This window comes from Euleptes europaea, chromosome 1, assembly GCF_029931775.1.
Source record: "Euleptes europaea isolate rEulEur1 chromosome 1, rEulEur1.hap1, whole genome shotgun sequence".
Lineage (NCBI taxonomy): Eukaryota > Metazoa > Chordata > Lepidosauria > Squamata > Sphaerodactylidae > Euleptes > Euleptes europaea.
The window spans coordinates 4132834-4157793 of record NC_079312.1 but is presented as its reverse complement, the minus strand read 5'-3'; the positions used below and the strand labels follow the sequence as shown (position 1 = coordinate 4157793).

Here is a 24960-nt window from a genome sequence, read left to right as displayed (position 1 = left end):
ATTTCTCGCTCCGGGGATGTTGATGCCTATGAGGAGGGGGCGCTGCCTCCTCCTCCCCCTCCTCCTGGGGGTCGTCGCCCCCTGGCTGGAGGATTGCTCCGGTGAGTTCTTGCGTGGGGGCCACGATTGTGCAGGAGGGAGGGGGCAGGGTTTGCACCCAGGCCGCTGAGCAAAGGAGGGGTGTCCGCCCCGCCCTGCATTTGGGGGGGGGGTTGATGTTGTGACAGCAAGGTCTGTGCAGCACCTGGGATGTGCTTGAAAAAGGAGGAAAACACCCTTTTGAGGCTTGAGGAGGCTTGGAAAGTTCATGAGGTTTGGCAAGAACTTTGCAGAAATTGCCACCCCACAAGCAACGAGAAACATCTTTTGGGTTTGGGGTCTGTTCTCCTGATGGCCGGAAGCAAGCAAAGAAGATTTTTGAGTGTTTGGGCGAAGTGACAATGGTTGCTTATTAGGTTCTGAGATATTTACTTGGTCTGTCAACAGCTCTCTTGAGCATAACAGCGTCACTGTTTCCTGTGTGTCAGAAAACAGGTGAAGGGGGGAGGGAAGTCCTCTATGAGGTCCCTCTATGTCAACAGTTTTTCCATGCAATAACTGAATTAATTGTCTTTTGAGTTTTCCAGGTTTTACTTCCAGCCACTCCTTTCTTTAAAAACCTTTGATATGAACATTGCCTTTGGACATTGCTTTTCTATTGGTTCTGGTAGGTTATCAGGGCTATGTGACCGTGGTCTTGGTGTTTTCTTTCCTGACGTTTTGCCAGAGACTGTGGCGGGCATCTTCAGAGGAGTAACACTGAAGGACAGTGCTTTTCTACTTTTTCAGCTAAGCTCTATAGACATTAAGGGCACTCTGTGTAGGCTCTTGATATTTTTGTCTTTTACAGTCTGGTTCCAGATATTTCAACGTACCCTATTTTTCCTGATACCAGATGAAGTTTTTTTCAGCAAATGACTGTATCTATATGTTAACATTGTTCCTGTGGCTTAGACTGGGAGTCATTCGAGAGGGGCCTCCTGCCTCCTGCCTGAGACTGTGGATTTGTCTCCCCCGCCCTGCAGTAGCAAAGGGGGGCGGCTTCAGTTGTTTCTGTTTGTGTCTCAGACTCATTTGTTTTACAGCTCCTGTGGAAAGACTCTGGTGATTTTTAGTTCTGATTCTGTGGCAGTCATGCCTATTCTAGACTGCCTGAGTTATCTGGTGTTTCTCTTTGTAATGATCTCAACTGTATGACTAATGTGAAAGGTTGTGTATGTTTCCATTCAAAGTTGACAAAGGACTTTTGATTTTTGGGATGCTTTGTTTGAAGAAAGGATAAAGGGATGTTGGTGTTGTTTTATAAAATGTACCAATGCAGGATTGATGTTGCTGCTATGTATCATGCATTCTGCAATGTCTTAGAAGTCTGTGTGTTCTTCCATTAATGTATCTTGTTCAAATGTGTTCCTGCTTCTTCCAACTGTCCTTCCTAAGTTTTGGATTTTTTTCAATAAAGCTGTTTTAGGGACCTCCAGGAATTTCCTGGGATTATTGCCACAGAAAAAGGTATTTCACCTGTGGCCCTATCAACTGCCTGTGTACATAAGCAGGTGCAAGAATCTCACCTTTAGCCGTGAGGACATGTCCCCTTCCTCTGTCTTTTCTCTGACTTTCCTCTTGCCTTCAACTGACAAGAGTCTGCATAAGCACCCACACACTACCATTCTTTAAGTTGTAATGTTGCCAGGCCTAGTTGGCTTCTTAATGCTGTTAAATTGTTTGTTGGATCTATTGTAACGGCCTTTGTGTTTCAGAAGACAACAACTGGTTTATTGTGGAAATTGTTTGTTGGATTTTAGTGGCAAGAACGTATTTTGAGATGGGATGTATTTGTGAGATCAGTTGTTAAGACTGTATAGGATGACCAGAATTAATTGTGCCCAGGATGGGAATTAGAAAGTTGGTCAGAATGAGAATTGGGAAGTCGATTGAGTGGTGGAGTGAGTGGTTCACTGAGATAAGAGGGTTCTGGAATGTGTATTTTGTGATAGAAAGTATGATGAAATGGAATACAGGAATGATTGACAAGCCTTATATGTATGTCTTGTATCATAAGGGGGGAATGTGACAGCAAGGTAGACTTCCCCTGACTATGGAAGATCCACTGATTTAGCAATTTGTAATAATCTCTTTTCCTTTCTGTAAAATGTATTAGGACAGCCAGGGAATGGCTTGTTGCTGGGCAGAATATCCCTGTATGTCTGTGTGCTAAGGAAGTGGGTTAAGAGTCATGGAGAGTCAGAGTGAACTATAAACATTGATAGGAGAAACTGGATAGAACTGAACTGTACTGCGCCGCCTCTATGTCTGGAATGCTATCAGCGTACCCTGAATTTGGATAAATATCCCTTCCTCAGTATGATCGGGGCTCAGAGATTTTTACTCGGTAGAGTGCTCTGGGTCGCAGCTGCCAGAATAAACTGTTTTCTTGAATAACGATCTGCAGGTCTCTCTCTCCCCCCACGAACCCCTGTTTTGCCGTATCAATGTGCTTTGTCGGCTGGGCAAGGAGACGGAGATGAGCCGGGAAATCTTGACACATGTCAGGAACACAAAGCGGTGTGGTTGGCACTCTCCAGGAGTGGACTGGAATTCCCCTGGAATTGCAATTACTACTGATGTCCAGACCGCAGGGATCCGTTCCGTAAGAGCATAAGAAGAGCCCTGCTGCATAAGACCATCTGGTCCAGCATCCTGTCAAATACAGCTGCCAACCAGTTGTCCGAGAGGGCCAGCCAACAGGGCATAGAGGGCAAGGCTTTCCCCTGATATTGCCTCCTGGCACAGAGATTTCAGAGGTTGACTGCCTCTGAACTTGGAGGTTCCCTTCAGTCACCAGGGCTAATAGCCACTGATAGAACTGTCCTTCACAAATCTGTCTAATCCACTTTTCAAGCAGATTTGTGAAGGATGGTTCTATCCGTGACCATCACTTCATTCACTGGCAGCGAATGTCACATTTTTTAACATTTGCTGTGTAAAGAAATATTTCCTTTTAGTCATCCTGAATCTACTGCATATCAGCTTAATTGAATGCTCTTGAGTTCTAGTATTTTGGGAGAGGGAGAAAAAGTTCTTTGTCAACTCTGCATCCCATGCATATTTTTATAAATCAATATCATGACCCCCCCCCCAGTCATCTCTTTTATAAACTGAAATGTCTCCGATTCTCCAGCCTCATAAGGAAGGTGTTCCAACCCCTTAAACATCTTGGTTGCCTTCTTCTGTATTTTTTCCAGCTCTCCCATGTCCTTTTTGAGATATGGTGACCAGAACTGTATATAGTGTTCCATATGAGGCCACACCATAGATCTACACAGGGGCATTATAATAATGGATGTTTTATTTTCAGTCCCTTTCGTATTAATCCCCAACACAACTGGAGAAATGGGCATTAAAATGGCAAATGAGATTCAGTGTGAGCAAGTGTAAAGTGATGCATCTTGGGGCAAAAAATCCCAACTTCTCATATACACTAATGGGATCTATGTTGGCAGCGACAGACCAAGAAAGGGATCTTGGGGTGGTAGTGGATAGCTAGATGAAGATGTCAACCCAGTGTGCGGCTGCTGTAAAAAAGGCAAATTCCATGCTGGCCACAATTAGACAAAGAATACAGAAGAAAACTGCTGCTATCATACTGCCTTTGTACAAATCTATGGTGAGACTACACTTGGAATACTGTGTGCAGTTCTGATCACACCTAAAAAAGGGTATCTCAGAGCTTGAGAAGGTACAGAGAAAAAGAAGAGTTTGTTTTTATATACCGAATTTCTCTACCACTTAAGGAAGAATCGAACCAGCTTACAATTACCTTCCCTTCCCCTCTGCACAACAGACACCCTGTGAGCTAGGTGAGGCTGAGAGAGCTCCAAGAGAGCTGCGACTAGCCCAAGGTCAGCAAGCTGCCTTCATGGTTATGAGTGAGGAAACCAACCCAGTTCACCAGATTAGAGTCCACCGCTCATGTGGAGGAGTGGGGAATCAACCCGTGTTCTCCAGTTCAGAGGCCACCGCTCCTAACCACCACTCTTAACCACTACACCGCGCTGGTAACCGAAATGATCTGGGGGCTACAGCAACTGCCCTATTAAGAGCGATTGAAACGCTTAAGGCTGTTTAGCTTAGAAAGAAGGTGGTTGAGGGAGACATGATAGAGGTCTATAAAATTATGCATGGTATGGAGAGAGTGGACAGGGAGAAGCTTTTCTCCCTCTCTCATAATACTAGAATGCGGGGTCATCTGCTGAAGCTGGAGGGAGAGAGATTCAAAACAGATAAGAAGTATTTCTTCACACAACGCATAGTTAAATTGTGGAACTCCCTGCCCCAGGATGTGGTGGTGTCTGCCAACTTGGAAGGCTTTAAGAGGGGAGCAGACATGTTCATGGAGGAGAAGGCTATCTATGGCTACTAGTCATAATGAATACTAGTCATGCTGCATTCCTATTCTCTACAGTATCAGAAGAGCATGCCGAATATATTAGGTGTTTCGGTATCGGGGCTGAGCCTCTTGCAAGCTCCCAATTCCACGTAAGTGCTTGCTCTGCAGCTTGCTAGGCTAGAGAGGAAGTTTGTGCTGGTTCCCCCACCTTGTTTGGGAGATCGATCTGAGCTCTGCTTGCAGGCTCCCAAGCCCATGTGGGTAGGATACTTGTATTGCAAAACAGCTTGTTAGAGGAAGTTTGTGCAGGTTTTCCTGCTATAGAACAGCTTGCTAGGCTAGAGGAAGTTTGTGGTCCGTCCCCCCCCCCCCTTGATGTTTGGGAGAGCAATCTGAATGCTGCTTGAAGGGTCCCAAGTCCACCTGGGTAGGGTTCTTATACTGCAGAACAGCTTGCTAGGCTAGAGGAAGTTTGTGCTGGTTCTCCCTCCACACACACACACACACACCTTGTTTGGGAGATCAATCTGAGCTCTGTTTGCAGGCTCCCCAAAAAACAAGTAAATAAATACCATAATGTAATGCTAGGTACCAGGGTACTGAACAGCAAATTCACATCTATCATTTTGCCTTTGGTGTGCTTCCTTTATTAACCATAGGAAAGAGTTGGTCTCAGTATGATAAAATGAACATTTGCAAACACACATTACAATTTATTATTATTCTTTATGCACCTGAACAACTGATATCCACAATCCTCTTTTCATGTTTTCAGAAGCATCATACTATATAATAACCTCCATATCTAAAAAGAAAACAAAGAGGTAATTTTGTTGATTTTCCTCCTTTTATGTGTTCATTGCACAACATCTGCAGAACAGAAACAACAAATTGGGTCAGATTTACAATTTCACTGTTCTCTATTTGATCTGGGAAACTCTGGATTACAAACTCCATGGCACATTTTCATGTGAAACATTTATTTCAAAAAATGGAATTGGGTTTCTTTAAACTTAGTGACATCTCTAGGTTGATTTATTTATTTATTCATTAAAGCTGAAGCAGCTGACAACCAAATTTAAATCAAACTGCTTATAATAAATGCCTAGCAAGGTATTCTGCAGTAGAGAAACCAGCACAAACTTCCTGTAGCCTAGCAAGCTGTTCTGCAGTATAACTACCCTACCCAGGTGGACTTGGGACCCTGCAAGCGGTGCTCAGATGGCTCTCCCAAACAACACTTTCTGCAAGCATTTCAAAAAGCAAAAAACGGAGGGGGGCAGTCAGCACAAACTTCCTGTAGTCTAGCAAGCTGTTTTGTAGTACAAGTACCCTACCCAGGTGGACTTGGGACCCTGCAAGCAGCATTTAGATCGCTCTCCCAAACAACAAGGGGGGTGATCAGCACAAACTTCCTGTAGTCTAGCAAGATGTTTTGTAGTACAAGTATCCTACCCACATGGGCTTAGGAGCCTGCAAGCTGAGCTCAGATCGATCTCCCAAACAAGGTGGGGGGAACCAGCACAAACTTCCTCTCTAGCCTAGCAAGCTGCAGAGCAAGCACCTTACCCACGTGAAGTTGGGAGCTTGCAAGAGGCTCAGCCCCGATACCGCGCCCAACAGCTGACCTACCAAACAGCTGGTCATAGGGAAGGCTTTCCAGCAGGCAAGGAAAGAGGGCAGACCAGGCGCTTCCGTTTTTTTTTTCCTCCCAGCTTTCAGGACAGGCTTCTTTTACTAAATGCGACTCTCTGCCCCATAGGCATAGTTCATGCCCCTCCCCTCCCCTCCTTTCCCACACAAACACAACCTCCACTCCAGCCAGAAAGGACTGTCAGTGATACCATTATGGAGGCTTCTTCCTCCGCAGAGGCAAAAAAACCTCTGCAGCTGGGGGGAGGGGAGCTGGCTCGGCTCCGCGGGCTGGATCACAGCCTTCAAAGGGCCGGTTCCAGCCCAGGGGCCATATGTTTGACATTCCTGCCATAGAATCCAATTACCAAAGCGGCCATTTTCTCCAGGGGAACTGGTCTCTATCGGCTGGCGATCAATTGCAATAGCGGGAGATCACCAGCTACCACCTGGAGGTTGGCAACCCTACTTGCAGGGCTCCGTTTCCACATAGTCCAAAGCTAATTTTGGGGTGCCTCTGTTTAGATGTCATCACTGTGAGTGACTGGATTGGCAAATAAAGCACCAAGAGTTGCAAACACAGAACTAAAAACCCACTCTGCCCCCTTTCTCTCCCTCTTACTTGCCCCCTTTCCAGCCTCCTCGCATTCCCTGGGGAATTTCTACACAGCAGTGTCTGAGCCCAGCCCGGGGCTGCCCCAGTTCATCGCTGTGGGCTATGTGGACGACCAGCTCATCACTCACTACGACAGCCGCACCCGCAGGAAAGAGCCCATTGCCCCCTGGATGCGGAAGGTGGAGCAGGACGAACCCCAGTACTGGGCCAAGGAGAGCCCGATCATGCAGGGCAATGAGCAGCGGTTCAGAGCCCTGTTGGCATCTCTGCAGGATCAGAACAGCAGCACAGGTGAGTGGAAGGGGGGCGGCCAGAGCATCTCCTCCTCCCCAGCGCAAGAAAAGGAGAGGGGCTGCTGCTTAGGAGGAAGGGGAAAGGAGGGGGCAGGGGTCTCCACCCAAGAGAGAAGCCCCCTCCCTTTGCACTTCACAGAGTTATTTATTTATTTACTGCATTAATATCCTGTCTTTCTCCCCAAAGGGAACCCAAAGCGGCTTACATCATTCTTCCCTCTTCCATTTTATCCTCACAACAACCCTATGAGGTAGGCTAGGCTGAGAGATTGTGACTGGCCCAAGGTCACCCAGCGAGCTTCCATGGCACAAGTGGAGATTCGAACCCGGGTCTCCCAGATACTAGTCTGACACTTGCCCCCTCCCACTTGAACTACAGAATTACTTTTTATAAATGAGACCTTTAACATTTATATTTAATCTTGAAAAAGCTCTTTATTGATCATATTAATTCCATCTTAGATACTAGCGAAACCACAAATGACATGTTTTCCTTCAAAAATTACAACTACCGGCACTTATCTGGTCTGAATAAAAGGCATTATGTGGGTTTTGTTCTTGGATTTAAATTAAAAGACAGAAGTAAACTTATTGCCGAAAGCCATGATGGTTGGAAGTAAAGGCCATGTAAAATCATGGAATCATCTAATCATAGAGTTAAAAGGCACCATACAGACCATCTAGTCCAACCCCCTGCTCAATGCAGAATCAGCCTACAGCATCTCTGACAACTGTTTGTCCACCCGCTGCTTAAAGACTGCCAGTGAGGGGGAGCTCACCACTTCCCTAGGTAGCCAATTCCACTGTTGAACAACTCTTACTGTAAAAAAATTTTCCCATAATATCCAGCCAGTAATTTTCCACCCATAATTTAAACCCACTACTGCGAGTCCTATCCTCTGCTGCCAAAAGGAACAGTTCTCTGCCTTCCTCTAAGTGACCGCCCTTCCAATTCTTAAAGCGAGCAATCATGTCAACTTTCTCAACCGTCTCTTTTCCAGACTAAATATTCCCAAGTCTCCCAGACTTTCCTCATAGGGCTTGGTCTCCTCTGCACCCGCTCCATTCATTGTCATGGATCATAGACCTCAACTAGAGTACTGTGTTCAGTTTTGGGCACCACAATTTAAGAAAGATGTAGGCAAGCTGGAACGTGTCCAGAGAAGGGCAACAAAGATGGTGAGGGGTCTGGAGACCAAGTCCTATGAGGAAAGGTTGAAGGAGCTGGGTATGTTTAGCCTGAAGAGAAGACTGAGATGGGATATGATAACCATGTTCAAGTACTGGTGCCGAGTTGTTTTCTGTTGCTCAAGAAGGTCGGACCAGAACCAATGGGTTGAAATTAAATCAAAAGAGTTTCCGTCTAGACATTAGGAAGAATTTTCTAACAGTTAGAGCGGTTCCTCAGTGGAACAGGCTTCCTCGGGAGGTGGTAAGCTCTCCTTCCCTGGAGGTTTTTAAGAAGAGGTTAGATGGCCATCTGTCAGCAATGCTGAAACTGTGACCTTAGGCAGATGATGAGAGAAAGGGCATCTTGGCCATCTTCTGGTCACGAGGGGTGTGTGTGGGGGAGGTAGTTGTGAATTTCCTGCATTGTGCAGGGGGTTGGACTTGATGGCCCTGGTGGTCCCTTCCAACTCTGATTCTATGATTCTGTAGGTACTGGGAAAACCGGGTCAGGCAGTGGACCCCCCCAAACCAAGTTGGGGGGAGGATGGGGAAGCCAGCAATGATAGTAATGGAGAAAGAACTTGCGCTGCCCTCAGTTGTAGGCCTGGCGGAACAGGCCCTGAGGAATTCATTTAGGTCCCACAGGGCCCTGATGTTACTTGGAAGACTGTTCTGCCAGTACCAAAAAAGCCCTGGCCCTCACTGAGGACAGCCGCACACTCCGTGGGCTTAGGACCACCAGTAAGTTGCTGTTCATCGAGCATAATGCTCTCAGGGGGGATATACCAGGAGAGGCAATCCCATAGGTCTGAAGGTCCCAGGCCAAGTAAGGTGGTTGGAGGTGGTTTGCCATTGTCTGCCTCTGCATCACGACCCTGGACTTCCTTGGAATTCTCCTATCCAAACAGTAGCCAGGGCCGACCTTGCTTGACTTCTGAGATCTGATGAGATTGGGCTAGCCTGGGCCATCCAGGTCAGGGGAACACCCAAGTACATTAATGGATTTGTTTTCAACAATAATACACTATTTCTTAGTCCTGCTTCTACTTTTGTCCTTAACTTTTAAGCCCCACCAGCTCTGTTTGATTATTGTTGGGGCTTAATACTTTACTGTTTGCCCGAAGTAAGTATTTCCTGCGTTGAGTCAAATGGTTCAAGCCAAATGGTTCAGGGTCACATGACACTTTCAGAATATAAATGATAGTCTGCTGAGAAGCAAGTGCAAGAGAAATCGGGGAGGGGGGGATCGTTTCAAAGGGTAGCCGTGTTGGTCTGCAGTAGCAGAATGAGACTTGAGTCCAGTAGCACCTTAAAGATTTCCAGGATATATAAGCTTTCGAGAGTCAAAGCTCCCTTCATCAGAGACAAGCAGGAATGGAGATTCCTGTGCCCTTGTTTTCCAGTCAGAAGGTGGGAGGGGTTTGCAAAGAAAGGAGTCAGGATGCAGAGGTACAATGCATATTGTAATCAGCGAGATTAGAACAGAGGAGAAATGCTTAGGGGCAACATACCCTCCACAACATATCTCTTTCAGGTCTCCACACCCTGCAGCAAATGTTCAGCTGCAAGGTAGGGCCAGACGGGCAGCCCAGAGGGGGGTCCTGGCAGTATGGCTATGATGGGGAAAACTGCATGTCCCTCAACATGGAGAACGTCACTTGGACAGCCCTCATGCCCCAGGCCAAAATCTTAATGCAGAAGCTAGATGACCTCCAGGCTGCTCCACAGTACCACAAGTCCTACCTGGAGACGACCTGCATAAAGTGGCTGCGGAGGTATCTGGATTACGGGAACGAGACCCTGCGGAGGACAGGTAAGCAGGAGGGGCTCATGTCTGGACGCTTCCCGTGTGTCAAAAGACCCTGCCTGGGGCATCAGCTCTCTCCCTCCCCCACCCCAATCTCCAGGATGTTTATAGGGGGCGGACTGAGCACTTATTCCTCCTCTGCCCCCCACCTGTGAATATGGTAGAGTCTGCCGTGCCCACCTCAAGACTCTGCTACCCCTTTCTGCCTTGTGGGTGGATCCAACCCAAGAACCAGGCAGGCGCCTGGATGAGGTAGGTATGTGTGTGGGGCGAGGCGTCAGTGTTTCCCCCCTATATTAAAATAAAACTTTGCTAATTTATTTTGATTGATTATCCCCTTTTCCTCTGCCTGCTTCCCTCCAGTCCCTTCTACCCCCATGGCTAGGGGTCTGGCCCATCTTCAGGCACAAGGCAGGAAAAATAGGTGCAAATGTGGGGGGGGGTTTTAGAGTTTTAAAGAGGGTTAAGTGGAGAGCAATCAGCCTTCCCCATAGCCATTTTTCCCTGGAAGGGCAAGCTGTATGATTTTAAAAGGATTCTCCCAAATCCATATGATTTTTACATGGAAACCACATAACTCCACCGTCATATTACAGCTCGCAACCTTATCCCCCGAGAACACCATAAAATCTTTGGATTTTGGAACTTCATAGAATCATAGAATCATAGAGTTGGAAGGGACCACCAGGATCATCTAGTCCAACCCCCTGCACAATGCAGGAAATTAACAACTACCTCCCCCCCACATCCCCAGTGACCCCAACCCTCCCCCCGCCATGTAGGATCCCACAATCAAAGCACTCCCGACAGATGGCCATCCAGCCACTGATCATGGCCAGTATGGTTTTGGACCAATGAGCCTGAAGGGCCACCGACTCCCTCATTAACCCATCAAACTACTATGGTCCTCTTTGGAGGCCCTGCTTTGGGTGGCAACCTGGGTGAGGGTTTTCTTGGTCATGGCACCAGAAACCGTCTTTCTCCCCAGGAAGACTCGTCTCCCCCTCATGTTACTACCTTCTGCCAGCATTCTCTCAGTGATCCCTCCTTCATAACCAATGTTTCAATAGCTGTTTTGTATGTATTTGACGTCTGCCTTTTAAATAGTTTTAATTTTGTCGAAGGCTTTCATGGTCAGAGTTCATTGGTTCTTGTAGGTTATCCAGGCTGTGTAACCGAGGTCTTGGTATTTTCTTTCCTGACGTTTCACCAGCAGCAGTGGCAGGCATCTTCAGAGGAGTAACACCGAAGGACAGTGTCTCTCAGTGTCAAGTGTGTAGGAAGAGAAATATATAGTCAGAAAGGGGTTGGGTTGAGCTGAATCATTGTCCTGCAAAAAGTATCAAAGGTAATGTGCTAATCATTGACCTGTAAGTATCAAGATAATGTGCTAATGAGGGTGTGGTGTGTTAATATGGAACCATTGTATCCTGAAGTGATCTGTTAATATGTGAAATCCAAAGCTAATCTGCATGGCTATTGTTGACTAGTCTTTGTTAGTCTGGAGGTTTTCAGGACAGGAAGCCAAGCCTTATTCATTCTTAAACTCTCTTCTTTTCTGTTAAAGTTGTGCTGATGTTTATTAATTTCAATGGCTTCTCTGTGCAATCTGACAAAATAGTTGGTAGAATTGTCCAGTCTTTCAGTGTCTTGGAATAAGACCCTGTGTCCTGTTTGTGTCAGTCCATGTTCAGCCACTGCTGATTTCTCAGGTTGGCCAAGTCTGCAGTATCTTTCATGTTCTTTTATCCTTGTTTGTATGCTGCGTTTTGTTGTCCCAATGTAAATTTGTCCACAGCTGCAAGGTATACGATATACTCCTGCAGAGGTGAGGGGGTCTCTTTTGTCTTTTGCTGATCGTAGCATCTGTTGTATTTTCTTGGTGGGTTTAAACACGGTTTGTAGGTTATGTTTTTTCAAAAGTTTCTCCATCCTATCAGAGACTCCTTTAATAATAGGGGCTCAGTAAACTTCAAATGGGGTAATGTATAGAAATTGCAGTTCAGGAGGGCATGCTCAACAGTTTCTAAGTCCCCTGATTTACAGGGGCAGAATCTCTCTTCCCAGGGTATCTTCTTATATTTCCCCTCAAGCAAAGCAGATGGTAAGGCTGCACATCTGGCCAGGGTAAAGGTCCTTCTGTAATTATTTATCTCTAGATAGTGGAGATAGGCTGCTGGTTCTAGGATGTATTTAGTATGGAGGGGTGCAGTGAATAGAGGCGCCCTTGCTAGACCTGTTTGTCTCTCGATGTCTTTGATCCTTTGGGATATAATTAACTTAGCTTGTTCCCACCCTAACTGAAGTAAAGCTAGGGGTGTAAAACCCAACTTGTTTAATTTGACGTCTATGGCGGTCACCCATCTGGATCTAATTTTGTGTGTTGGGTTGTTGGTTTTAATGGTTTTAAAATGTGATTTTATTACCTGTGTTTTATATTGTTAGCCTCCTTGGTGGCCCATTTAAGGGCAGAAAGGTAGGATACACATTTTGTAAATAAATAAATAATAAAATTATTGCCATCACACAAGAAAGCACATAGCAAAACATGGATGCTCATGAATTTTTAAGGACAGCAGCAACGGGGCTTTCACATTGCAGGTTTCCCTGCAGTTTCCCTGCCCCAGTCCTACAGAAATGACCAGTCCCCCGCCCCATCCCCTGGACCAGCAGGGCGTTGGTAATTTTTAAAATTTCTGGATGCATCCTTTTTTTCCTGGCTCTTTGATGCTGACCAGGCTGGTTAGTAGATCTCAGACGGCCTTATTTGGTATTTCTGAGGTGTGTGTATATATGTGTGTTTCTTGCTTGGTTCACCGAAGTGAATATTATAGATCACTTAGGGGGAAAAACAGAAATGTGGATTAAGAAAGGATATTTACCACAAAACTCTGAGGGAAGTCACTGGGCCAGTCTCAGAAGCACCATGTAGTTTCAAAGTGTAGGCTGAAGAATCCACTTCCGTGGTCTCTTGCAGATGCTGCAGGTTTGGCACATCGGGTGGGACTGGATGACCACATGGGATCCCTTCAAGGCAAGTCTCTACCCTGCCAGCCTCAGAAGACATAGAATCATAGAGTTGGAAGGGACCACCAGGGCCATCAAGTCCAACCCCCTGCACAATGCAGGAAATTCACAACTACCTCCCCCACACACACCCCTCGTGACCAGAAGATGGCCAAGATGCCCTTTCTCTCATCATCTGCCTAAGGTCACAGTTTCAGCATTGCTGACAGATGGCCATCTAACCTCTTCTTAAAAACCTCCAGGGAAGGAGAGCTTACCACCTCCCGAGGAAGCCTGTTCCACTGAGGAACCGCTCTAACTGTTAGAAAATTCTTTCTAATGTCAGATGGACACACTTTTGATTTAATTTCAACCCGTTGGTTCTGGTCCGACCTTCTTGGGCAACAGAAAACAACTCTGCACCCTCCTCTATATGACAGCTCTTCAACTACTTGAACATGGTTATCATATCCCCTCTCAGTCTTCTCCGCTTCAGGCTAAACATACCCAGCTCCTTCAACCTTTCCTCATAGGACTTGGTCTCCAGACCCTCACCATCTTTGTTGCCCTCCTCTGGACACAATCCAGCTTATCTACATCTTTCTTAAATTGTGGTGCCCAAAACTGAACACAGTACTCTAGTTGAGGTCTAACCAGAGCGGAGTAAAGTGATACCATCACTTCGCGTGATCTGGACACTATACTTCTGTTGATGCAGCCCAAGACCGCATTTGCCTTTTTAGCTACCGCATCACACTGCTGACTCATGTTCACTGTTTGGTCTACTAAGACCCCAAGATCCTTTTCACACACACTACTGCTCAGACAAGTCTCCCCCATCCTATAATTATGCATTTGATTTTTCCTACCTAAATGCAGAACTTTACATTTGTCTTTGTTGAAGTGCATTTTATTAGTTCTAGCCCACTTCTCCAGCCTGTCAAGATCATCCTGCATCTTGGCTCTTTCTACCATATTTGCTACCCCTCCCAATTTAGTATCAACTGCAAATTTAATAAGCATCCCCTCTATTCCTTCATCCAAATCATTTATAAAGATGTTGAACAACACAGGGCCCAGCACAGATCCCTGAGGAACTCCACTAGTCACTTCTCTCCAAGTGGACGAGGAACCATTAACTAGCACTCTTTGGGTACGATCTGTCAACCAGTTGCAGATCCACCTAACAATAATAGGATCTAACCCACATTTTCCCAATTTGTCAACTAGACTACTATGTGGAACCTTATCAAAAGCCTTACTAAAATCTAGATAAACTATGTCTACAGCATTCTTGAGAAACGCGTGCTGGCTCTTAGTGATCAGATCCATCCTTTCTAAATAATCAAGGATTGACTGTGTGATTATTTGTTCGATCACTTTTCCTGGTATAGAAGTCTAGCTGATGGGTCGGTAGTTACCCGGATCCTCCTTTTTCCCCTTCTTGAAGATGGGGACAACATTTGCCCGCCTCCAATCTTCTGGCACCTCACCTGTTTGCCAAGACTTTTCAAAAATAATGGACAGAGGTTCCAAAATTACATCTGCAAGTTCTTTGAGTACTCTTGGGTGCAAGTCATCTGGCCCAGAGGATTTTGTTTCAATTAAAGAAACCAGGTGTTTGTGCACTACCCCAATGCCAATTTAGGCTGCAAATGCCTTCCCTCATCACATGTTCTGTTTATGCCATGTTGAGCAACACTTCCCTCACGAGAAGAGACTGAGGAAAAGTAGGAATTGAGGAGTTCTGCCCTCTCTTCATCTCCTGTTACAATGTCACTTTCCGGTCCACGATATGGGCTTATCTTGTCCTTGTTCTTACTCTTACTCTGTACATAGGAAAAGAACCCTTTTTTGTTGCGTTTCGCATCTCTTGCTAGCCTAAGTTCATACTGAGCTTTAGCTTTCCTAACCCTCTCCCTACAAGCACTAGTTATTTGTTTATATTCCTCTTTGGTTATAAGGCCCTCCTTCCACTTCCTAAATGAGTCTTTTTTATTTCTCAACTCTTTAAAAAGCTGTTTATGGAGCCACCCTGGGCTCTTTAGGCTCCTCCCATTTTTCCTTCTCATAGGAATGGTTTGGGATTGCACCTTCAGTATTTTATTTTTAAGAAATGCCCACCCTTCTTGAACACCCTTCTCCTTCAGTATTTCTGACCATGGGATTCTACCTAGCATAAGTTTGTTAAAATTTGCTCTTTTAAAGTCCAACCTATACGTCTGACTACTTACAGGTTTTCCTTTCCCCAAGATTGTAAATTCCAAGAGTACGTGGTCACTACTACCCAGGGTGCCTACTACTTTAACCTCATCCACCAGTTCTTCCCTGTTGGTGTGAATCAAGTCTAAGATAGCAGATCCCCTTGTTTCCCTGTCCACTTTCTGGAATAGGAAGTTGTCAGCAAGACAAGTCAGGAATTTATTGGATCTTGCATTTTTAGCAGCGTTGGACTTCCAACAGATATTCGGGTAATTAAAATCTCCCATGACCACCATGTCCTGTCTCTTTGAGAACTTTGTGATCTGGTCTAGGAGCGTCCCATCCAAGTCCTCTGCCTGGTTTGGCGGTCAATAGCAGACCCCCACGAGAATATAACGATTTCTTATTCCTTTGTCAGACTTCAGTACCTCGTTGCATTTCAGTAATAGTAAACTGCACTCCAGACGTTACAGAGAGTTTAAAGTTTTTATTAAGAAAGCAAAATGGGTTCAGTAGGTCTATACGAACTTAAGGTCAGAATACAGAACGGGGAACTACAGGTCATCTTTATAGGGAACATACAATACAATTGATTACATCGACGGTAGGACATGAAAGGGTGAGGTGCAGCAGAGTTGTTTTGAATGTGAAAGGATACAAGGTGACAACAAGGAAGTGTTCGCCTTTGATTGCCCACTACTAAACCTCCTGGTGAGATTGACTAGCAAACGACCGGGCGATCTCTGGGCTCCAGGCGCCAGAGATCTCACAGCGGATCTTTATTGAAATGCTAATGCCTGGTGAGCAAAGGAACGAGAACGGGGGGTGGGAAGGAGATGGGGCTTGCTTATCCATGGCCCGACTGGATGCCCTTGCTGACACTCCGCCTCCCCAAAGACCCCTCCCTGGAACTCCTCGGTTTGGCGAGATAGAGCCGATGGAATTCCACTACCACGGTGGGGGCCTTTACGTGTACAGCGGACACCCACTCATCATGGCTGGAATTCAGGTATTTCCAATGCACGAAATATTCCAGCTGGCCCCTTCGCACCCGAGAATCTAATACCTTGGAGATCTCAAAGTGCTGTTCCCCTTGCACCATAATTGGGGTGGCAGTGGCGGGTTCGGGGTGCCATTCAGGTGCCGGTACAAAGGGTTTTAACAGACTCACATGGAATACCGGGTGCACCCCCTGTAAGGTTCTTGGCAGTTCCAACTCCACAGTAACCTCATTGATGACCCGGGAGATTGGGAACGGACCCACAAATTTTTGACTCAGTTTCTGGCACGGACGTAAAGACCTGAGGTTTTTGGTGGAGAGGTAAACCTTCTTTCCGACCTTTAATTCCCATTGAGGCGCCCTGTGTTTGTCTGCCTGCGCCTTGTATCTCTCTTTTGCCTGCTCCAAATTTTTTATAAGCCAGGGCCAAGTGTTCTTCATTGTGTTGGCCCACACTGACACCTCGGGGGGGGGTCGCCGCCCGGCGGGAGGGGTATGGCCCCCAAGGGCCCGAATTCCATTCCGTAGACCGCTTTGAAAGGGCTTAGACCAGTTGCAGAGCGTACCGCATATTCCGCCAAGGGCAGCAGGTCGACCCAATTGTCCTGGTGGTAATTAACAAAACAGCGCAAGTAACATTCTATTACAGTGTTAACCCTTTCGGTCTGCCCATCCGTCTGCGGGTGTTAGGCCGAAGACAAACCCTGTTGCACACCCACAAGTCCCAAAAATGCTTTCCAAAATTTTGACACGAAAACTGACCCCCTGTCACGCATGACCTTCCGTGGAAAGCCGTGTAATCTGAAGATCTGGTGCACAAACAAGCGAGCCAGTTTGTGTGCAGAGGGCATTCCCTCGCATGGGACGAGATGAACTTGTTTCGAAAAGAGATCTGTGATCACCCACAGAACCATCTTCCCCTGGCTGGATGGGAGGTCAGTTATGAAATCCATCCCGATCACCCGCCAGGGTGCCTCTGGAGTCTCTAGGGGCTTTAATAATCCAGGAGATTTTCCCATTTAGCGCTTGCTTGTCGCGCACACTGGGCAAGATTTAATGAAACATCGATGTCCTGGCGCATCCCCAGCCACCAGAACTGTCGGCTAGCTAGGTGCAAGGTCTTCACAAACCCGAAATACCCCCCCCCCGTTTTGGAACTGTGGCACCATTCCAACACCTCCCGCCGCAGGTCCTTGGGGACGTAGTGTTTATCCTTGTGGGCACCATTCCCGTCCAGTACCTGGGATGGGAGAGACTTATCCCCCTGCTCCCGCTGAAGAGCCTCCCCCCATCGTCATTTGGCGGCCTCTGGGAGGTCCTCCGGGACTGCCAAGGATCGAGGGGTAGAGGCAACCAACTCCTGAGGGGAATCAGGGACCGGCTCCACCCTATCTCCCCACTCTTGCTGAGAGGACTCTCCTCCCCTGTGACTGCCCCCGGAAGATCCCCTGGGACTACGGGGGATGAGGGGGTAGGGGCAGCCCTCTCTTGAGAGGAGCCTGGAACTGACTCCCTCGCCGCTGTATGGGTTTGGGCTCTGGTTAGAACTCCTGCGCTACCCTCCCCCCCGGAGTTAAGCCCAGGTGTTCTCGGGTAAAAGGGGATCCCACCAGCCGGTCGACTCTACATTCATATTGCAGCATTCGGGACAGCCTGTCGGCCAGGCAGTTTTCCTTCCCGGGCATGTGTTTAATGTTGAAACGGAACTTGGAGAAAAAAGTCCGTCCAGCGCAGCTGTTTAGCCGATAGCTTCCGCTGACCCAATATAGCCTCGAGATTTCGGTGTTCTGTCCAGACCTCAAAAGGTTCAATCGCCCCCTCCAGGAACTGCTGCCATACCATAAGGGCATGCTTAATAGCCATGGCTTCCTTTTCCCCTATCGGCCAGTTTAGCTCTGGGCCGGAGAATTTCTTTGAAAAATAGGCACAGGGTCGAAGTACCCCATGGCCGTCCCTCTGAAGGAGCGCACCTCCCATTGCCTTCTCCAAGGCATCAACTTGAAGGGTGAACGGCTTTGAACAATCTGGGTGAGCCAGAACAGGCTCGGACGTAAAGCGCCTCTTTAGAGTCTCAAATGCCGCCTGACACCAGTCAGACCAAGGTTGCGCAAAGGTAGCCTCCTGCCCCTTCCCCTTGGTTTTAAGTAGATCGGTAAGGCTATTTTGGCAAAGTCCTGGATAAAATCACTATAAAAATTTGTGAACCCCAAGAACTGCTGAACCTGCTTGTGAGTTCTGGGGGGTTCCCACTCCCAGACCGCCTGAACCTTCTCAGGGTCCATGGTCAAACCGTGAGGGGATATAACATATCCGAGAAAGGACAAGTGGCTGTGGTTGAATGCACATTTTTGACAGCTTTTTGATCTTTATTGAAATGCTAATGTCTGGCAAGCAAAGGAATGAGAACGGGGGGTGGGAAGGGGACGGGGCTTGCTTATCCGTGGCCTGACTGGATGCCCTCGCTGACACCCTTTTATGTTTACCCATAGAGTCTCGACTGCACTACCATGCTCAGATTCATGTACTTCTTCACAAGTGTACACATCTTTGACATACAGTGCTACTCCTCCCCCCTTCCTTATCAGTCTATCCCTTTTAAACAAGTTGTACCCCTCAATCTTAATATTCCAATCATGACTGACATCCCACCAAGTATCAGAAATGCTTATTAGGTCAAAATCCCCTTCCTGTATTAGGGCTTCGAGTTCTTCCTGCAAGTTTCCCATACTCTGCGCATTAGTGTACAAGCATCAGAATCTGTGGTTTATGTGCCCGAGGTTTTTGTTTCTGTACTTACCTGTGAGTTTATGTTTCCTTGCATACATGCCACTCCCTGCAAATCTTTATTGTTCTCGTCTCCAGGTATTATCAGCATACAAGGCTTTAAGTTGTTGTCTCGCTCCCCCATAGGATTTAGTTTAAAGCCCTCCTGATCAGGTGTGCAAGGCTCTCACCAAACACATTTTTTCCTACCCTCGTGAGGTGTAAACCATCCCCTGACAGAAGGGCTTTTTCTCGAAAGCATAAGCCATCGTCCAGAAATCCAAACCTTTCTTGACGACACCACCTATGCAGCCAGTCATTAATTTGTAGTATTCGTCTTTCCCTTCTTAAGCCACGACCTTCAACAGGCAGAACTGACGAAAACACAACCTGCTCCCCCAAATCCTTCACCTTCTCACCCAGAGCCATGTAGTCTCTTTTAATACATTCTGGGCTATGCCGGGCAATATCATTTGTTCCCACATGAACAAGCAAGAAAGGGTAATAATCTGTGGGCTTGATGAGTCTTCCTACCCTTTCCGTCACATCCTGGATGCGTGCACCCGGTAAACAGCAGACCTCTCGGGACGAATCAGGTCGGCATACTTTAGACTCTACCCCTCTCAGGAGGGAATCCCCAATTACGAGAACACGCCTCTTCCTAAACTGTGGGGCGGAAGATCGAGTCCTCTCATGCGCAGGAGCCTGAGAAATTTCTTTCACGCTTTGGGGGGATAGCCCTTGTTCCAGTGGTCCAGAATCAGTATCTATTGGGAGATCCTGGAACCAACTGCTGAGCAAGAGAGGATCAGGATGTGTCCTGATTTTCCTACTCCTGTGGGCCACATTCTTCCATGCATCCTCCTCCTGTGTTGTCTGTACCTCCATTTGTTCAGATTCCTTACTCTCCTGCTCCTGTTGTTTACCCTCAGGTAAAAAGACAAACATGCACAGACCTTGCATGTTACTGCCTCATATCCCTCACTAGCCACAGTGTTGTGATCAATTGCTGAAGTTTCTTTCCTAGGCTACTCTGATAGTTCCCCTGGCAAACCTCCTTTCAAGGCTCTCTCCTTGAAGAAGTAAAACCCTCAGCACATAAAAAATATTACAGCGCCCCCAGGCCAAGAGCCCCAGGGCAAGAGCCCTGGTGCTCTTGTGCTCTCGCCCTTCGGCTCGCCCTCAGCAATCAACACCCCTCATCAATCAATCACCTTCAGCTAGCTACAGGTAGATAAAACAACAAAGAGAACCAGTCAGAAACCCCCCTCCAGCAGGCTACATACTCTGTTAACACAGACTAATGGTGCCGTTTCCACAGAGCCCCCAAGGGTGAAGGTGGCACGCAACAAGGGCAACGATGACCAGGAGACCCTCATCTGCCGTGTCTACGGTTTCTACCCCAAAGCGATCATGGTCACCTGGAAGAGGGACGAGGACCAGCTCAACAGTACGGAGCGTGTCGTCCCCAACTCAGATGGAACCTACCACACCTGGCTCAGCATCAACATAGATCCCAAGGACAGGAACAGATACCAGTGCCACGTGGAACATGATGCTTTTCCAGAGCCTGTGGCCTTTGCCTGGGAGAAGCCAGGTGAGAGGCTGAAAAGGGGGAGGCTGTGGCCCCCTTGGGGGTGGGGCCTGGCAGAGCGTGGAAGGTGATTTTTTGAGCAAGGGGGTAGTATGGAAGGAAGGGGGAGGGGGATTTCATTGCTGAGAAACTCCCCAAAACCAGGGGTTCCCTGGAAAGCACCCTGGTAACCGGCTGCCACCAAACAGGAACCTCCCGAGGGCATCTAGATTCACCTGCTGAGAAGGTCACCTTCTGACCCAGTACTAGAGCAATAGCAGACAACCGAGTAGAAACCCTAAAAAATATCTTATAGCAAACTAGGTTGCGTCTGTGCAGTGTGGCATGTAGGGAAGAGATTCAGAGTAGTATCCCAGAGAAATACATTGTACTAAGTGAAGCCAAAAAAAGTCTTAATAAAAAAAAAGGTTTATTGTAAAAGAGATTTAAGAAAAAGGGGAAAGGGTGGCTGTATTCAAAAAAGTGGTGGAAAGAGGGCAAAGCAAAAAAAAATACAGGGAAGACATACAACGTACAGCACAGAGATTTTTTTAAAAAGTAATAAAGTTGGACTGACTCAGCTAAGTACACCCTACCTAGTCCATAGCAGGTTCCTCAGAGCAAGAGCAGAGTTCCTTGCAGCAACAAGAAGTTGAAGGAGACCATAACCCCTACTCAACCTCCTGTGGATTCAGTTTCCACTGAAGACAGAAAACTGAAGACAAGGGAAAATCCTAAATGTACAGATATTTATGGTCAATGGAATTGGACCTCAGCCAGCCTCCTCTGTTAGTTAACAAGCAGATTTAGCAAATCCCAAGCAAAGCCCCCTCTCTGATGTCAGAGGCTGCTGTTACCAAGCAGAGCTGCATAAAATTTAGTCCCACTCCCATCAAGCACCCCCATCTGAACTTCCATGATGAATCAATGGTCTGGTCCAAACCAGATTGTCCTTTGTCCAAAAGGGATTAAGTCTGTCAGGATAGTCCAATATGGAGTGGAAATGAATGGGTCATTGTGATGTAAACCCCAGATGCCCAAGATCTTGGATGCTCTAGGTGGCTCTTCTTTAGCTCTAGTAAGGTTTTACATTTTTTGTCATGGGAGGGAGGGAGAAAAGCCCCCCCCCCCCCAGCAACATTGCAATTTAGAGCAGCATCTCCCAATAGTCCCCTGTGCTTGTTTGGGGGTACTGACCAGTTGCTTGTACCCCTGTGTTAAGGGGCTGGGGGCAAATGTCCAGGGTGGCTCTGAGGGCCCATCTCTTGTGGATGGGGAGCAGGAATTATGTGTGGGATGTGTTGTTATGCACAGAAATTTCTACATGCAATGTCTGCCGCCCCCACCAACCTGAGATTGTCTGGTTGGAAAATCTCTGCCTGAGGCCTTGGGGAGCTGCTGCCAGTCTGAATAATGATCTTTTCCCTTCAGCATCCAACTTGGGGCTCATTTGGGGCATTGTCATGGCAGTTATGGTTGCTCTCGTCCTGTTGGGAGCTGGGGTCACCTTCTACATGAGTAAGTAAACAGGGAAAGCATTGATGGGGCAAAGTGTATGTGTGATTCTTGATGTGGATCCCCTCTCCTGGCACTGACATCCTTTTAGTACTTGGATGGGAGACCACCAAGGAAGCCCGGGGTTGCTATTCAGAGACAGGCAATGGCAAACCACCGTCCTCTGTTGCCCTGAAAATCCCACAGGGTCAACATTAGTCAGCTGTGACTTGACTGCACATCACACACACGAAGCTGCCTTCCACTGAATCAGACCCTGGGCCCATCAAAGTCAGTATTGTCTACTCAGACCGACAGCGGCTCTCCAGGGTCTCAGGCACAGGTCTTTCCCATCACCTACCTGCCTAGTCCCTTAAACTGAAGATGCCGGGGATTGAACCTGCGACCTTCTGCATGCCAAGCAGATGCTGTACCACTGAGTCACGGCCCCTGCCCATCTGTCACACATGTTAAGGGGCTCAGTCTCTTGCCTGGGGAGCCAGCCCAGTCTCACTTGGAAGAGTCTACATTCCTCTCCATGGATGGCTGAAAGACGTCCCTTTTCTGCCCTCTCAAAGCCACGCCCCCCCACGTTTGATGCTGAGCTCCCAAAGGAGGGAAGGACCAACTTGGACAATAAGGGTATGCTGAAGGGGAGGGGAAAGGGCTTCCTGATGCTACTCAGTTTTGGTGGGTTTTCCTTATCTTAGAGGTTGTTGGGGGAGAGATGGGGTGGGGGTGGGGAAGCTTCTGGCAGGGAGGGTCCTTAGTCATTGTAGATGGGACTGGATGATCTCTGGGGTCCCTTCCAGCTCTGACTTTCTGATTCCGTCCCTGCAGTGAAACGACGAGTAAAGAGCAGCTACACATTTACATCGAGTGAGTGACTCTCCTCTCTTGAACTATTGTTTCTGCATGGGTAGGGACTACTGGATAGGAGGGAGGGAAATCTATTAGGCAGGGCCTGCAGTCCTAGGGGTGGGTCGCACAGATTCCCTGCTGAGGCTGAAGGGGTCTGGGGTCTTCATGTCTGTGGATCCTGTTGGAGAAAAGCTTGCCAAGATCCCAGCAGAGTGATATGGTTTTCAGGGACCCCCCCCTTCTCCTTTGGTCATAGATCATTTACCCCAGACACAAGCCTGTGTGAATATGGACATTTTTCCTGTTGAAGCCCAAATCCACACTCAGAATAGCCAGGTGTGTGGACACTCCCTTCCTCCCATCCACCACCTCACTCGTTGTTTAGCAAACTGCAGGCTTTGGTTTGAACAACAGGCTCAAATCCTGATCCTTTTATCTGCCTCTGTGGTGAATGGAGAAGTAGAAGATTTTTCTGGGTTTTTGTTTATCTCCATGTGATGCCTGATTTGCAAGTTTTATGTCACATTAACTGATAGGAAAAGAGATTGTATGTGGGGAAATGGGAGTGTAAAAGGGGCTGTGGTGATTGGGGGGCCCCTACCCACAAGTCCCCCCTCAGTGGACCTGACCCTGTCTCTCCTTCCTTCAGGTGATGGTGACCAGGGGTCTGATTGCTCACGAAAATATGTGGGAGTTGGGACCCCCATCTCAAAGATGGATGGGGCACTCTGTCAACCCCCTTGTACCTGCCTCTGGGGGGAACGAAGAAGTAAAAGATTGTCCAGACTTTTGTCTCCATGTGATGGTTGATTTCTATGTTTAATAGCGCAGTAACTGATGGGGAAGGAGGGTTTGTATGTGGGGGAAATGGGAGTGCAAAAAGGGCTGTGGCTATTGGGGGGCCCTCCCCGGTGGACCTGACCCTCTCTCTCCTTCCTTCAGGTGATGGTGACTAGGGGTCTGATTGCTCCGTCTCACGTAAGTATGCAAGAGTTGGGACCCCCATCTCAAAGATGGATGCGGCACTCTGTCAACCCCCTTGTACCTGCCTCTGGGGAGAATGGAGAAGTAAAAGATTTTCCAGACTTTTGTCTCCATGTGATGGTTGATTTCTATGTTTAATGCCACAGTAACTGATGGGGAAGGAGTGTTTGTGTGAGGGGAAATGGGAGTGCAAAGGGGGCTGTGGCGATTGGGGGGCCCCTCCCCACAGTGGACCTGACCCTCTCTCTCCTTCCTTCAGGTGATGGTGACCAGGGGTCTGATTGCTCCGTCTCACGTAAGTATGTGGGAGCTGGGACCCCCATCTCAAAGATGGAAGGGGTGCTCTGTCAGCCCCCTTGTACTTGCCTCTGGGGGGAATGGAGAAGTAAAAAGATTTTCCATACTTTTGTTTATTTCCATGTGATGGTTGATTTCTATGTTTAATGTCACATTAACTGATGGGGAAGGAGGGTTTGTGTGGGGGGGAAATGGGAGTGTAAAAGGGGCCATGGCGATTGGAGCCCCCTCCCCAGAAACTCCCCCAGTGAATCTGATTCCCTCTCCCTCTTTCCTTCAGGCAATGGCGTCCAGCGCTCTACCTGGTTCACCACATGGAATCCCATATTTGCGGGACTGCGTCACTCCCAGCGCTCCGCCACGACAGCTTTGCTTGTCTGAGCAGGGCCTTCTGCGGGTGCCAGCCTGCAAATGGGCAAAATCAGCAACTGCCCGTACAAGTGCCTTCTCCGTTGTGGCCCCAGCTTGCGGAACAACCTGCCTGAGGAGGTCAGGAAGGCTCCTGCTCTCCTGGCTTTCAGCGAACTATGCACGAACTCAGTTATTCAAGAGGGCATTTCTATGCAGGCCTTGGGGGAAGCACGGTACAAAATGATTCACAGTTATTTGGATAGTGGTCTATACTAGAGACATACCTCATTTTATTGCACTTCGCAGATATTGCATTTTCGATCAAGTCTATCGGTGCTATTTTTCCAATAGAATGTGCTCACTTGGTGTCTCTGTGTCACATTTTGGTAATTCTCACAATATTTCAAACTTTTTCATTACTATTACAGTACATTGTTTTTAGACATAATGCTTTTGCATGCACCGGGAAACAAAAAAATTCATGT

The 24960-nt window shown here is 47.5% G+C and overlaps 1 protein-coding gene across 1 annotated transcript; it reads left to right on the top strand.

Annotated features, from left to right (window-relative positions):
• The first annotated feature begins 16 nt into the window (after positions 1–16).
• Positions 17–24505, top strand: LOC130493468 (H-2 class I histocompatibility antigen, Q10 alpha chain-like). The gene is made up of 8 exons (XM_056867222.1): positions 17–101; positions 6696–6965; positions 8871–8878; positions 9638–9950; positions 20237–20512; positions 21920–22006; positions 24087–24122; positions 24405–24505. Exons 1-8 carry the CDS (start codon positions 17–19, stop codon positions 24503–24505), a joined length of 1176 nt encoding a protein of 391 aa, XP_056723200.1.
• The last annotated feature ends 455 nt before the right edge of the window (positions 24506–24960 follow it).